The 14,650-nt window shown below is 37.2% G+C and overlaps 1 protein-coding gene across 1 annotated transcript in view; it reads left to right on the plus strand.

Annotated features, from left to right (window-relative positions):
* Window positions 1-14,650, plus strand: part of MROH9 (maestro heat like repeat family member 9) — a 128,210-nt gene that overhangs the window by 33,766 nt on the left and 79,794 nt on the right. Inside the window, exons 8-11 of the mRNA XM_045392756.2 lie at window positions 4,160-4,275; window positions 7,367-7,516; window positions 10,664-10,812; window positions 12,960-13,125. Coding sequence (XP_045248691.1) covers window positions 4,160-4,275; window positions 7,367-7,516; window positions 10,664-10,812; window positions 12,960-13,125 — 581 coding nt within the window. The remainder of the gene's footprint in view (window positions 1-4,159; window positions 4,276-7,366; window positions 7,517-10,663; window positions 10,813-12,959; window positions 13,126-14,650) is intronic.

A 14,650-nucleotide genomic window follows, 5' to 3' on the forward strand; every position in this document is an offset into this window, starting at 1 on the left:
AAAATACTGAATGATTTCCCTGAAACATCAGAAACAAGACAAGGATGTGTATTATCACTACTTCTATTCTATTCAACATTGTGCAGAATAGAATTGAGAGTCCAGAAATAAATCCATATATATAGTCAGCTGATTTTTTATGAAGTTTCAAAGGCAATTTAAAGGAGTGAGCACAAACTTTTCAATAAATTGTGTTTGGAAAAAATGAATATGTATAGGCAGAAAAACAACTTTGATCCATACTTCATATATATTCAAAAATTAATCCAAAGTGAGTAATAGAACTAAATGTAAAATCTACAACTATAAAACTCAAAGAAATTTGGGGGCCTTGGATTAGCTAAAGATTTCTTAGATACAATAATCAAAGTATAAATGAAAATAAATGATAAATTAGGTATTTCTGCTCTTTGAAAGATACTGTTAATAGTTAAGCCACAGACTGGGAGAAAATATTTGCAAACTACATATCTGATAAAAGACCCATATTCAAAGTTCATAAAGGACACTCAAAACTCTGTAAGAGGAAGAGAGGAAGTTGTCTCTGCTTACAGATTACATGATTTTATATTTAGAAAACCCCATCATCTCAGTCCACAAACTTCTTGAACTGATAAGCAACTTTAGCAAAGTTTCAGAATACAAAATCAATGTGCAGAAATCACAAGCATTCCTTTACACCAACAATAGGCAAGCAAAGAGCCAAATCATGAATGGACTCCCATTTACAATTGCTACAAAGAGAATAAAATACCTAGGAATACAGCTAACAAGGGATGTGATCTCTTCAAGGAGAACTGCAAACCACTGCTCAAGGAAATAAGAGAGGACACAAACAAACGGAAAAACATTCCAGCCTTATGGATAGAAAGAATCAATATTGTGAAAATGGCCATACTGCCTAAAGTAATTTATAGATTCAATGCTATTCCTATCAAACTACCATTTACATTCTTCACATGATTAAAAAAAATATTTTAAATTTCATATGGAATCAAAAAAGGCCCCGTACAGCCAAGACAATCCTAAGCAAAAAGAAGAAAGCTGAAGGCATCATGCTACCTGACTTCAAACTATACTACAAGGCTACAGTAACCAAAACAACATGGCACTGGTACCAAAACAGACATAGACAAATGGAGCATAACAGAGACCTCAGAAATAACACCTCACATCCACAACTATTTGATCTTTGACAAACCTGACAAAAACAAGTAATGGGGAAAGAATTCCCTATTTAATAAATGGTGCTTGAAAAACTGGCTAGCCATATGCAGAAACTGAAACTGGACCCCTTCCTTACACCTTATACAAAAATTAACTCAAAATGGATTAAGATTTAAATGTAAAACTCAAAACCATGAAAATCCTAGAAGAAAACCTAGGCAATACCATTCAGGACATAAGCATGGGAAAAGACTTCATGAATAAAACACCAAAAGGAATTGCAAGAAAAGCCCAAATTGACAAATGGGATCTAATTCAACTGAAGAGCTTCTGCACAGCAAAAGAAACTACTGTCAGAGTGAACAGGCAACCTACAGAATGGGAGAAAATGTTTGCAATTTATCCATCTGATAGAGGTCTAATATGCAGAATTTACAGGGAACTTAAACAAATTTACAAGAAAAAAAAAAAAAAAAAAAAACCCCATCAAAAAGTGGGCAAAGGATATGAGCGGAGACTTCTCAAAAGAAGACATTCACACAGCTAACAGACATATGAAGAAAACCTCAACATCACTGATCATCAGATAAATGCAAATTAAAACCACAATGAGATAACATCTCATGCCAGTCAGAATGGTGATTATTCAAAAGTCAGGAAACAATAGATGCTGGAGAGGATGTGGAGCAATAGGAACGCTTTTACACTGTTGGTGGGAATGTAAATTAATTCAACCATTGTGGAAAACAGTATGGCAATTCCTCAAGGTTCTAGAGCCGGAATACCATTTGACCAGCAATCCCACTACTGGGTATATACCCAAAGGAATATAAATCATTCTACTATAAAGACATGTGCACACATATGTTTACTGCAGCACTGTTTACAATGACAAAGACATGGAACCAACCCAAATGCCTATCCATGATAGACTGGACAAAGAAAATGTGGTGCATATATACACTGGAGTAGTATGCAGGCATAAAAAGGAATGAGATCATGTCCTTTGCAGGGAGATGGATGAAGCCGGAAGCCATCATCTTCAGCAAACTAGCACAGGAACAGAAAATGAAATACTGTGTGTTCTCACTCTTAAGTGGGAGTTGAGCATTGAGAACACATGGACACAGAGAGGGGAACAACACACACCAGGGCCTGTTGGGGGTGGGGGGGTGGGGGGTGAGGGCAAGGAACTTAGAAGGTGGGTCAATAGGTGCAGCAAACCACCATGGCACACGTGTACCTATGTAACAAACCTGCACATACTGCACATGTATCCACCCCCCTTTTTTTAGAAGAAATAAAAAAAAACTCTCTAAGAAAAAAGACAACCAAATTAAAAAATAAAAATGGATTTAAATAGCCATTTTACCAAAGAAGAACACATAGCAAAGAAGCAAATCAAATAACGTTCTATATATACTTATTAAAGAAATGTAAATTAAAACTATAATGAGATGCCACTACACACCCATTAGAATTTCTAAAACTGAAAAGACTGATTCTACCATGTGTTATTAAGGATGTATAGTCACTTGAGCTCACATACATTGTGGGCAAACTGTAAAATAGTATAACAACTTTGGAAAATAATTTGGCACTATCCTAAAAAGATAAACATATAGCTATCATATGATTCAGTCATTCCACAACTTTATATTTACCTGAGAAAAATGAAAGTAGTTGTTCATACAAACACTTAATGGTACATGAATGTTCATAACACCATTATTTGTAATAGCCTCAAACCAGAAACAACCTAGATGTCCATTAACAGGCAAATAGATAAAGAGATTTGGGTATGTACGTATAATAGAATAGTATTATTCACTGTAAAAAGGAACAAACTATTAATATGTACAAAAACATGGATGAATCTCAGTAGTTTTGCTGAGTGAAAGAAGCCAACCCCCCTCCACCCCCAAAAAAGAGTACATACTGTATGATCCACTTATATAAAATTAGGAAGTACCAACTTGACAGAGAGCAGATGACAGGAAGTGGATCAGTGGTTGACTTGGAGTCAGAGGATGGGTACAGGGAGTAAGTGTGAGGGGTTACAAAAGGGCATGAGGAAACTTTTGGAGGCAATAGATTTGTTCATTTTTTTCCTGTGGTTTATTATTATTGAGTTTATAGATACACAAAAACTTACCAAGTTGTTCACCTCAGATATGTTATATGGGCTGGGCATGGTGGCTCACACCTGTAATCCCAGCAATTTGGGAGGCCTGGGCAGGCAGATTACTTGAGCCCAGGAGTTGGAGACCAGCCTGGGCAACATAGTGTGACCCTATCTCTACAAAATATGTGTATTTTAAATTAGCTGGGCACTGTGGCATGTGCCTGCAATCCCAGTTACTGGGAAGGCTGAGGTGAGAAGATCACTTGAGCTCAGGAGGTCAAGGCTCCAGTGAACCCTGTTTTTACCACTGGACTTCAACCTGGGTGACAGAGCAAGATCCTGGCTCAAAAAAGACAAAAATCAAAAACAAAATCAGTAAATAAATGTCAATTATATCTCTATAGAGCTATTTAAAAACAAACAAAATCATTTAAAGCTCACCTTCTCCGGAACTGAAATTTTCTGCACCTAAAGTTTTTCCTGAGTACTTCTGGATTCTCTGGTCTACCACTCAGCTCATTTCAGATGCCTCCGAGTCTACTCTCCCTGCCAATAGACCCTCCAGCTTAGCATTAGCTTTTCCAGCACACTGAACCATGCATTTGATGGTCTATATGTATTTGTTATCTCGTCAGGCTATTATTAAAAGTATTTGTCCTTCATTCATATGTCACATGGACTCTCTTAAACACTTTATGAATTCTGTGTGAGTGCCATAATATTTTATGAGGCTAAACTATGAGCAGAGAGTTAAATATTCAGAAAACGTCAGATCTCCTGAACTGGGCAGGAAAAGAAAATTGGAAATAGTAATGTCATCGAACAAACCAGTGATCAAATAACCTTAAACCATTTTTCTTAACACAGCGGATATTAGAACAAATAAGCCTACAAACGATAAAAGTCACAGCCTCCAGTTTCCTTCTTCTGATGTAGAATTTCTACCCAAGGAGTTTCGACAAGACAAAAGCAAAATTGCTCAGGTAATTTAGCCCCCACTTTTGCCAAGGGCTTTTGTTTATATGTATTATTACTCTTAGTAGCAATTTATTTGAACAAAGTTTATGTTGTTAGTAGTTTTTCATTTTTTTTTAACTCAGTGCGGTAAAATGTAAATGATTATAGACCATTTGGTTTTCTGATTTTCATCTCTATTAATAATTATGCCAATTATTCCCAAATATAGTAATTTGTATTACTTAATCCTTATAGAAAGCAAATGAGGTTTTCCTAGTTACACTTCTTTTTGTTTGGCCAACAAATAGTTCACTAAAAATGGAGAACTTCTGCTTATTTAGAAAAATTAACAAAGCAGTTAACAGACTTTCCAATACTATCATAATTTGCTCTGCAAACATAATGACACTGTGATTTTGATTTGTTTAAAAGTGTTATTAAATGAGAAATAAAAATTAAAAAAGCCTACATGATAAATCTCAGTACCAAGTAAGTTGTGTTTACACTGTCTCAACCCTTGGGAGAACCGTGAGGCTCTCTAGCTATATATGCTCCCTCACCTTATTCAAACTACATAGGTTTAGCCATAGGCTCCAGAAGTTGCACAGCACTGGGGCCCAGGCTGGGCTTTCCAGCACCTTCCAGATAGGTTTAGTTATAGGCTCCAGAAGTTGCACAGCACTGGGGCCCAGGCTGGGCTTTCCAGCACCTTCCATCCACACGCATTGAGCCAGTGGCTCAGCAAAACTTTTGGGGAAGCCCTTTAGGCCAGCTCATCTCTTGGGGTAGGAGGATCTAGGGGTTCCTCTTAAAACTATATGTATAAAGCAGTGTCTTCTTCCATGGCTGAGATGGGTGGAATTGTGGGAGGCTGAGGATACGCAGAAGCAATACATCTAACATGATATGGTCAAAAATACTGCATAGATGTCTTAAATATGTAGAAGCCCTATGGTACATCTTTCCAAAACCAAAAATTATTCTTTCCCACCTCCTCTCAAAATTTTCAAGCCTGGTTGACCATGTTCATTTACATAAAGAAACCAGGCATCTGTTTAAGTTTACTAGCAAATCTTCCCTCATTCTTCCATCCTCCACTTCAGTATCCTGGAATTGAAATCCTGAGTACCATGACTGGGCTAGTGAACCTAGGACCAGCAGTCTGTTGGGGTCTCTTCTAAGCTGTTCATGAAATTTATCATCACAGCCTCTAGGTTGGTGTCCTTGCTCATCGGAGTTTAATATCCATCAGGTGTAAAAATCCTTGGGCTTGGGGGAGGTGCCCTGGGTCCTTGTGTTCATGACCTGTTATTCATTTCCCAATTGTGAGACCAAAGCAAGTCCAGCACTACATGCAGGAGCAGTAGCTGGAAAACCTGGAGCTGGGACTTCCAGTAGTAGATGGAATAGGTAAATTGAGAGAATACAAGATTGTAGAAACAAGACCAAGAGGACCATAGCCAAAGACAAAGTTCAAAGCATGCAAATAGGAGTAGAAGCAGCAAGATTGCTAACCATGGAAGCTGGAAGCAAAATACCATTAAATGGGAAGGCTGGATAGAAAAACAAAATGAAAAACAATTCCCAAACCATGGCACTCTCATTTTATATAGTGGTTGGTTGTAAGAGAGGACACTGTTTTCCAAAGGATTCACAGAGAGCCACAAAGTGTCATTAACTAAAATATATATATGTCCAAATAAACTAGTAGTCTCATTCATGGGAATTTATAGAAAGAAATAACTCAAAACAACACCACTATTTGTGAGAAGAGCTTCGTCACAGATTTTTTAAAGTATATGCCAAACATAGAGGAATAAATGAAAATCTGTGGACTGTTAATAGTATATTATGCAAACATTCAAGCAAGTGGCATCAAGAACATGTAATAACATGGTGTAACAGTGTAGCAGTAAGAAGCAGGGGGAGATAAAAATGACCTCTGAAGAGCCCAGCTGATCCTGTGTGATTGGTGTATTTCTGGAGAGTTACGTGTAGATAATATTTTACAAAGCAAACCTATCATTTTATATAATCTACTATCACACCTTCACCTGTACGTGACAGAAACTTCTAACACTAGCTCTAAGTTTCACTGGGAATTGCTTCTTCTACAACTTTTTAGATAGATACTAAAGTAAATTTTTTGTTGAGCAAGCAAATATTCAAAAAGAGAATATTCTGCCTTCCACCATTTAAAAAACAAAATTCAGTGTCATATAATTAAATCTGGCTTTCTTAAAGTGTGGCAAACTATTTGTGATATTCATCCCACCTCTCCAATCCTTGGTTAACCTCCTCTAATTTTCTTCCATAGCTTTCCAAGATTCCCATCCGTCACCCCTCTGCCCAGTGGGAAAGGCGCTAGTGATCATCAGTTCTCACTCAGACCTTAGTCTTAGTTCTGCCTTATGACCAAAAAGCAATACTCCATCCCTTTAAAGACAGTGCAGAAAAACTTTTATTGATGAGATTGGGTATCCTCTGTACTTGGGAGAATGACTATTTTTTCCCCGTATAAAGGCAAAAGGAGAAAATTTGGCTCGTTTATCTTTCTTTAATTGAGAAATCTATAATCAATGTGATTTTGTTCAAATTTTACAATCCACGGAGAGTCCTCTAACTTTAACAAGGGATTATTTGAATTATAGTTCTTGCACCTCGATCATGGACATAAAGGCCTTTTATTTCTTTCTGCTTCCTGATCCCTTTCTGTAAAAGAGGAAAGTCCATGCCTTTGAGTTCGCTTGACTTCCTTACCCTGTCCCCTCCTGCATCTTCTGCTTTCTTCATACTTGTTTCTGATCTGAGTAAACTCATTTCCAAAACTGAAGAAATTCATGATAATATTTGAACAGCTGAATTGCTTTAAAATCAGAAGAAAAAAATTAAATATAATTTCACTTGGATTATAGTCATTTTTGTACCAACATTGTTGTAAAATATAATTTTTAATATTTTTTTCATGGAGGAAGGAGACTCCAATGAGATGTATATGGACCATGGAAGTCTTGTGGCGCTGCCTGGCTCTTGAGCATCTGCCACCATGTCTGAGTTTAGCTGTTTTATGCTGGTGTGAGTAAGCCCTGAGGTCATGACTATCCTTTGTGGTTGCAGAGAGTAGGGCAAACCTTACTGCCTTCCCTGCTGACTGACTTTGTGTGGAGTCTCCTGATGAAACTCTCTTCACCTGATGATAAAATCGCATCTGATGCAGCATCCATACTGAAATTTACTCTGGAATTTCATGCCGAGAAGGTCATCATGGTAAGATACTTGACAATAAACAGGAGAGCACAGGGTTTACTCTCTAATGTGCATTTTTGCCTTTGTTGTATGTCCACTTCTTTTTATATGTACTTCTTGTCATTGTTCATTATATCACTTTAATATAATGAGGCTTTAGGTTTTTTAAATTTTACTTAGAGATAGGGTCTTGTTCTGTGGCTCAGGCTGGAGTGCAGTGGTGAAACCTTGGCTCATGGCAGCCTCAAACTCCTGGGCTTAAGCAATCCTCCCACCTCAGCCTCCTAAGCAGCTGAGGCTACAGGCATGTACCACCACACCCAGCTAACTTTTTAAATGAATTTTTGTAAAGATGGAGGTCTTGCTATGTTGCCCAGGCTGGTCTCAAATTCCTGGGTTCAAACAACCCTCCCACCTTGGCCTCCCAAAGCACGAAGGTCACAGGCATGAGCCACCATGCTGGCCTGAGGATTTTTTGTGTGAAATATTTCAAGCATACGAACAATTTTAGAGAGTAGGTAATGAATGCTTATCCACCAATCATATTACCTCATAATATTTTGCCATATTTGCTTTCAAATTTTTAAAGAAATACATTAATGCAATAAAATAGTATAGCTGTAATAGAAATCCCCTGTGTATCCCTTAAGGAAAGATTTCAAAGACCCTCAGCTTGCCGTAGAGCTGGCTACATAATTTGTGGGGCTCAGTGCAGAATGAAATCTGGGACTGCTTCCTCACAACATAGGAAATAATGTCATTAAATGTGTAAGCACATGCAGTGTTTGCCTTTCCTCCACAGTCTCTCTCTCTCAATTCTTCATGCTGGTTTTATTTGCTATTTAATGTCTTTCTAAGCAAAAAAAACAATTAACATTTTTTAGTCGTGAGCAGATTTTACTATCCATACATATATTGTGCAATGCCAGTTACAAAGGTAAACATAGGAGCATTTGGCTCATGTGCAGAATCACCAAAATAATGCTATTTGTGTTTCACAGCTCACACATGCATATGTATTAAATTCTTTCCGAAAGGATGGAAACACTCCATAAAACTAGCTCAACTTCTAAAATTTCACTTTTTATCATTCACATATCCTACCAACGTTCGCTACCCTCAGCCTATTGATGAGTAAGGAAAGCCTGAAGGGAAAATAATTTATGGGCTACCCTTTCTGTTTCCTTCTATGTCATTTTCAGACTAAGTGGGAATTTTTAAAGTAGGTTACAGTTTTAGTAAGATGCTTATCTTGTTTTCCCACTGAGCTTCACATCCTGGGTCCCCTGGAATTTTGTGAACACCATATGTGAAGGGGACCATAGGAACAATGGCAGACTCACTTATTGTATCTCCTCTGCTCCACTGTCCCATGGGATTTGATTTACAAAGTACAAAGATAAAATTGTTTAAAAGTTCAAGGTGATAGTGGCAGAGCTTTAAACAAAGTAAGGGTACCTTCTCAGCATGGAGCCTTGCGCAAACACATAGGTCACAGGCCCATGAAACTAGCCCTGATGGTGACATGAGGAATGAACCTCCAGCTCCCTCTCCTGACACAGGAGTGCAAGGTGACTGAAAATAATCTGAGAAGTCTTACTCAAATTCCTAGGGCAGGAAAGGGGAGGCGATGCTTTATATAGAACTGTCAATGCTGCTGCAGATGGGAGCATTCTGTAGGGCAAACACAATCACAGGGAAGGGTGAAGGGCAAAAGTCATCTTACAAAATAGAGTTCTCTTCTAGTGAAGTGGGAAAGAGCACTTGAAGGAAGGCGAGATGAAGCCTTACCAAGTCCCTGAGAGGAAGAGAGACCAAACAGAAAACTAGATGTGTAAAACTAGCCTCTGCTACAGTGAAATCTCTAACCACAGAAAAAAAATGAACAAAATGGGCTCCTCAATTTATGACCCAACCCCAGCTCCCACAAGCAACTGGACTACTGAACACAGTGGATTCTTGTCTTAGATGGGGTTGGGTTCTAACAAGAGTTATAAGGCTAAAAATATCCCTAAAAATCCCCTAAATTCCATATATAGTATATGGGCTTATAATCTCTAAATAATCCTAACACATCAAATATTTCATCAAAATTGGAACAGACTATCATTTTTACAACTGGACATAAATTGGCACAAATTTCTATAATTAAGCACCCAGTGACATAGGTGGCTTGCTTTAGAGGTATCTGCATTTAAAATAAGAAGAGGACAACTAGAAGAAGCTCTAAATCCTATAGTTAAAAAGGTCTATGGAAAAGAGTAGTTTGATATCTCTCATTTCTTGCTCACATTGGAACCTATGTGGTTGGAAAAGTACCCTGCACTTTTTAACATTTTATTTATAATTTTTTCTTTGGGTTGCCATAGAAAGTTGTACAGATAACTGAACTGTATATGATGTAACTGCAGGGTAATGTAAATTTGCATTAACTAATTTTTCAGCTAATAATCTCTGTTAGTCTAAAATTTATGATCCAGGATCACAAGAAATATTTAAGAAGAAAAAAATGCAAAGGATTATTTTCAAGATAAGAAGTGAGATGATCTGGGTGGATTAAATTTGATATTGAATACACAACCACTGATTTGAGACAAATTTCAGATCCAGCTAGAACTCTCCTTGTTCAAGAATAAGTAAAAAGGTGGAAAAATGAAATTAACATGGGACTATGAGTAGAGTTTGCAAGATTATGGGTTGGTGTTTACCATTCTGGGTCATTCCTCCGACACATCATTCATCCCTTCAATATGTGGATTCAAATCATCTTTAACTTTCAAACGTTTCTTTGAAGTATACACTGTAGTTCCATTGCTATTCTGTTCCATTATTTTGATTTTCTTCTTTAAGTACTTGAATTATACGTATGTTTCCTATACTGAGTTTATATTTCTTATATAATGAGTTCAACCCTCCCAAAATAAACTTTGAAAGAAATGGGCATTTTCCTGCTATTCGTAAATGCACAGATTTAGTCTTCATCCAAATGAATATTTTGCATTGTGTAGTAACACATATAAATATGCTTTCTACTAGTGCTTATTTGTGTGTTAGTTGCTGCCTTGATAATTCTGAGAAAAAGTGAATTCTTATATCCAAGAAATGCCTTGGTTTAGAGGTGACCATGGAACAGGAGATTCTTGTTTACCTGTGGAATTTCTCTTCCAGGTGTCTAAGATTGTGGATACTATTTATAGGCAATTGTGTGATAACAATTGTATGAAGGATGTTATGTTGCGGGTTATCACTTTGTTAACATGTACTTCACCCAAGAAGGTCATCTTTCAACTTATGGACTACTCAGTTCCAGCAGACGAGTAAGGCCCCCCAACCCTTTGTCTCCTTCCATGAGGACTTGTTCACAGGCTCCACTGTCAGATGGACCTGGGTTTAAACTCTCAACCTACTATAGTCAGGTCTGGTTTCTTTTTTCTGAAAGAGAAAAATGTATTTGTGCATCATGTGGGATGATTGTAAGACTTAAATAATATCATATGTGTTATGCATATCTTTGTATAATACCTAAAACACAGTAGGCCCACAAGAAATGACCAATGTCACTATTATTTATCTGAGGTTTTAAATTGTATTATGTTGCATATCCCAGAGGAACAAACCTCTCCTCAATGTGATAATGGATTTTTATTCCCATTTGTGAATTTACTCATTTTTGTTGAGAAAATAAATTTGTACATGTAGTGTTTTTTCTTGTTTATGAAGGACAGACATAAGATATTTCTACATCCCAATAATAAGCATTAAAATTGGGAGTCCTGTGTCCTTTAACTGTTAGACTGAAATTTATGATCCAGGATCACAGGAAAAGTTTAAGAAGAAAAAAATACAAATGCGAGCTTATGGGACAATATGAACCTAACAGGCACATTAGAAGAGTTTAGAAAAATCACACCACTCCATTTCTACAATTTGCATAAACATTGGAAATCAAGGTACTACTTCCTACCATGAACAGTGTAAAAGGCGGAGAGTTTTATTATGAAGAGGACTTGGGCTTTGGAAACAAATGAATCTGTTTCCATCAACTTTGACACTTACATTTTATGTGACGTTGTGGAAGTTCGATAAAACTCCCCGAGGCTAAATTTCCTCATCTAGAAAATGAGGAAAGTTCTATCTAAATGTGTTATGTAGGTTAGTTAATGTCTGTGAAAGGGCACTGAAATAAACAAAAGTCTAAATAAATCACATAACTTTATTTTTCAGACTGAAAGATTGTATTTATTTAGGAAGCTTTAACTCACAAAGTATTTTACTATTCATAAAATTCCTAGAAAGATCTTCATAAGACAATTTACTCATTCAGGAACTAAGCACCCACTTTGTATAAAGTATTACTGGCCCTGAAGCATTTTGTTGAGGAGAGGGAATATATTCACATGCATACAAGATAAAAATTGCCAATAAATCTGGTACAAGCAATATGTGCTCAGGAAGTACAGAAAGCAGGCATAATTTTTTAGGTGAACTTAACCAAAGCTGCTACCAGCAGGTCTAATTCTATCTGAGGACCGAGGTAGAAAAGGCCAGGACATGGAGTGAAACTAAACCAAAGAAACACATGGAACATTTGCTCAGCCAAGAGGTATGAACAAGAAATAAGACAAGGAGACACGGCATATGAGAGTTGACGTCCATGTGATTCTAAGTGGGACCTGGAGCAGGTGGGTAGTGGGTGCTACAGAGCTGGGTATTTCCATATTCCAAGCGATCAGGCACCCAAATGATGAACCTGAACACAGAAAGACTGAGCAATAAGTGTCAGAACCCAGCATGAATTGGCAAGGTCTCAGAAATACATCGGTGAAGAGGTGTACAGCAGTTTGTAAGATAAGCAACAGTAAGACTAATCTTGAAGAGTGTCGAGTACATAGGAAAAGGAGCCAGGGGACTGGAGATTGAGAAGCCAGGATTTTAATAGCATCTGTGTCACTCATTGTGTGACATTTGACAAGATGGCTTACTCTTCTGTGCTCAGTTTTGTTTTTATTTTTGTTATTTAATTAGTTCATTTTTTATTTAGGGTTTTTTAATTTTTATATTCATCTACTTATTAATTTGTATTCCCATGCCAGTTTTTAAATATTCTATTATTTCTGAACAAACAAAGTCATAAGGCAGGAGTAGCAGAGGAAGTATAGAGTGCAGAAAGCTGATCAGTTCTTGACAGTGAGCTAGACAGATATTTAAATAGCAGTAGAAATGAATTTGCAGACCAGACTGGTATTTTCCATAAGGTTTTATTTAAATCCTTTCTCTGTTTTCTAGGATAAGAGGCTTATGGGATCATTTGGAAATAGGAATCTCAGTTTGCTTTGGACAGGTCTGCAGTGTCTTTGCTATATAAAAATGTAAAACCCAGACTCTTTTCCTGATTCTTGTTATTCTATCAAGTAGGACATAACAAACACGATTCTCATTGTGTGGGGCGGGGCTGTGTTTGCAGCACTCTGATACAGATGTGGCAGGCGGCGGGTTCTGAGGCAAGCGTGGCCCCTCATGTGCTGAAGACAATCTTATTGATACTGAAAGGAAAACCTGGGGAAATGGAGGACACCCTAACGAAAGGAAAACGTTTCTCTCTTGATGTTACCAACTTAATGCCTTTGGCGGTAAATAACACGATGAGTATTTCTTCTTCTCAGTATTGTTTTCCTGATTGTGAAAAATCCCTATCTGCCCACAGACTCAATCATACTTTCTTAACACAGTCCTCTTCTCATGCATCCATTCATGCAACACATATTTATTGAGTGTCTATTATGTGCTGTGCCCTATTATGGAGTTTACATTTTGGTAAGAAACACAGACAATGAACAAATAAATGTCATGTAAGTCAGATGGTATAAAGCTTAAAAGAGATATATAGTGGTGTGGAGGAAAGAAAGGGACTGGCAAGGTTTAGGTGAGTTGGTCAGGGCAGACCTCTCTGCTGAGCTGGCATCTAATCAGAGACCTGAATCAGGTGAGGATGTGATCCTTACATATATCTGAGTTAGAGAGTTCTAGACTGAGAGAAGGGAAAAGTCTCGTATTGATGGACACTTACCTAGTATGTCAGCGAATACAAGGAGGCCAAAGAATCTGAGTGAATTGGGCAAGGGAGATGAGAGCATAGGAGATATGAGAGAAGTAGCCACTGGCTACATCATATAGGCATTTGTAGCCATGTAAAAACCGAATCTCATCTGTGTCCATCATTTTATTCTCCTGAAAACCAAAATCACCACTCCGGGGAGTAAAGTCTTACAGAGACAGGGTATTATAAAGTTGGCATTGCTTCAAAAATGTGATATGTTGGAACATGTATTTCTACAATGCCAATTACAATCCCTAAAGGCAAAATCCTGAACACCATAATCCTGAATATTGAAATTCCAAAATATCAAAATCCCAAAAGTCTAAAATTTCTATCATCTAATTGAATTCCCAAACTGTAATGACATGTTTGGAATTAGGTGCAATCAAGGCTTCTAAAAGTGAATTTCAAGTTGTCACTAATAAAGTTTGTTTTTTTCCATTCAGTCCAAAGCATTTCTAGAAAAATTCAGATGAGGAGATTAGCCAGGCAATATGACAATGATGAAAACTTTAGTGGTAAAATATGTCATTTGTTTGCATTGACATTCCTTCCAGCTGATGAAATTCCAGGAGCTTTTGATAAATTAAAGCCACATTTGCCTTGAATAAGTCAGAAAAGTTACTGACTGGTTTGAAATTAATTATGTGTACAGTAGGAGAAGACACGCAATGGTGTTGCTGTTCAATCACTAGTACTGTTTTCTTCAAATCTGTGGTCTTTCTATGAGTGCATGTGAAATAGATTTCTGCATGCCAAAACAACATAAAAGCATGGCACAGAAGATGGGAAAATTGAACAGGGAATGCTCGAATTAGTGTATGTCAAACCACAAAAGAATTTCAAAAAGAGTAGCATCACATATGAAATGAATGCGAACATATTCTCCAGGGAGAGCCATGCCCTACAGCCATTCATCATAATAAAGGACTTCAAAATATAATTAAGGATCGTAAAAGTTGACCAGCTCTTATGAACCACCTCGATGCAGCTGCCCATAATTTATTCCTATTGTTTTTATGTTGAATTTTCTTTTTAGTGTGTTTTTTCTTTTTAAT

Source organism: Macaca fascicularis, chromosome 1 (genome assembly GCF_037993035.2).
Source record: "Macaca fascicularis isolate 582-1 chromosome 1, T2T-MFA8v1.1".
Lineage (NCBI taxonomy): Eukaryota > Metazoa > Chordata > Mammalia > Primates > Cercopithecidae > Macaca > Macaca fascicularis.